Source organism: Merops nubicus, unplaced genomic scaffold (assembly GCF_000691845.1).
Source record: "Merops nubicus isolate BGI_N331 unplaced genomic scaffold, ASM69184v1 scaffold34437, whole genome shotgun sequence".
Classification (NCBI taxonomy): Eukaryota; Metazoa; Chordata; class Aves; order Coraciiformes; family Meropidae; genus Merops; species Merops nubicus.
In genome coordinates, this window is record NW_008620204.1 from 11,349 (window position 1) to 12,913 (window position 1,565).

A 1,565-nucleotide genomic window follows, 5' to 3' on the forward strand; every position below is an offset into this window, starting at 1 on the left:
GGCTGCCCAATGCTGCCATCGTGTGCCCGCGCCCCGGGACAGCCCGGACAGGGCGGGGGGCGCAGCTCGGCACTCACCCCACGGCCGCCACCTTCCCGAAAAACCCCCAACGCTCAGCCCCGTCCCCCCGCGCCCATGGGGCTCGGGGTGCCCCCGGCAGAGGCGGAGCGAGCGAGCAGCAGCGCAGGGCACCATCAGAGGTGTCCTGCACCTCCCCTCTGTCCCACAGAGGTCTCCTGGAAGGAAAGGGGACAGGAAAAAGCAGATCGTCCTACCTTTAAAAGACTCTGGAGATCATCTGTGCTGTAGACATCAAAGAGTTCCACAGCCCCAGAGCTGGCTTTGCTCACTATTGGAGTCAAGGGGCAGCTGCAAGGGAAAAAAGAAAAGAAAGGAAGGAAAAAAAGAAAGGAAGGAAAAAAAGAAAGGAAGGAAAAAAAGAAAGGAAGGAAAAAAAGAAAGGAAGGAAAAAAAGAAAGGAAGGAAAAAAAGAAAGGAAGGAAAAAAAGAAAGGAAGGAAAAAAAGAAAGGAAGGAAAAAAAGAAAGGAAGGAAAAAAAGAAAGGAAGAAAAGGAAAGGAAAAAGGAAAGGAAAAAGGAAAGGAAAAAGGAAAGGAAAAAGGAAAGGAAAAAGGAAAGGAAAAAGGAAAGGAAAAAGGAAAGGAATAGTGTCATATGAAAACAAAAATTGAAATCCAGAATTTTTTGCTTCTCTATTTCCTTCTCTTGCCTCTGCAACCCAATTCTGACCCATCCACTAAAGGACTCACTTGCTACACGGATATATTTTCCTACAGAGAACAGGGGGGCTCAAGAATTAACCCAGGCAATGAGTTGCAGCAGTTTTGTGCACACCTAGACAGCTGCAACACAAGAGGTCAAGCCAAAAAGGGGAGGTTCTTGCCAGCTTGGGACACGAGGCCCCACAGGCTCCCTGCCAAGCGACCACAAGGCAGCACCCACCCAAATCCAACTCCCAGGCTCAGCCCCGGAAACCCCTCTGAAGGAGCTGTTGAGCAGTGCAGGCTAGAAACCTCTTTGGGAGGCATCAGGAAAAGAGAGAAGCTGAAGGATGAGATAACTGGCTCCATACCTGTCCCTCTGGCTTGTCACCACTCTGTCCACCCCCAGGAAGTACGCAGAGCGCAGCACTGCCCCCAGGTTCATGGGGTCCTGGATGTGCTCCAGCGCCAGCCAAATCAGCTGCTGGTTTGGACTCTCTTCATCCCCCGAATCGGGCTTTGCATCTTCCTCCAAACTCTTGAAACGGAGCGGAGTGGCCTCCAAACAAACTCCCTGGTGGACCCGACCTCTGCAAAGAGCGTCCAGCTCTCTCTTGTGGACGTGGTGCACAGGGACTCCCCGGGCCATGGCCTGAAGGACGAACTCACTCATGAGAAGCTGCCGGGAGCCGCCGCCCTGCTTGAGGAACAGCCTGAACAGGTCCCTCCGCGACTGAGAGAGGGCCAGGGAACACGGCGCGACTCCAAACAAGATCTCTGAGCCCTTAGTCCTTTCGATGGACACAAGCTTCTGCTCCAACCTCTTCCTCGCCCTCGGGAAGTC

General features: G+C 53.0%; 1 protein-coding gene across 1 annotated transcript in view; it reads right to left on the reverse strand.

Annotated features, from left to right (window-relative positions):
* MRM1 (mitochondrial rRNA methyltransferase 1 homolog (S. cerevisiae)) overlaps positions 1-1,512 on the reverse strand; it is a gene marked incomplete at its 5' end in the record, with an annotated part of 7,751 nt that extends 6,239 nt beyond the window's left edge. Inside the window, 2 exons of the mRNA XM_008944051.1 lie at positions 276-369; positions 1,093-1,512. Of these exons, the coding sequence (XP_008942299.1) occupies positions 276-369; positions 1,093-1,512 (514 nt within the window). The remainder of the gene's footprint in view (positions 1-275; positions 370-1,092) is intronic.
* Between the last annotated feature and the right edge of the window lie 53 nt (positions 1,513-1,565).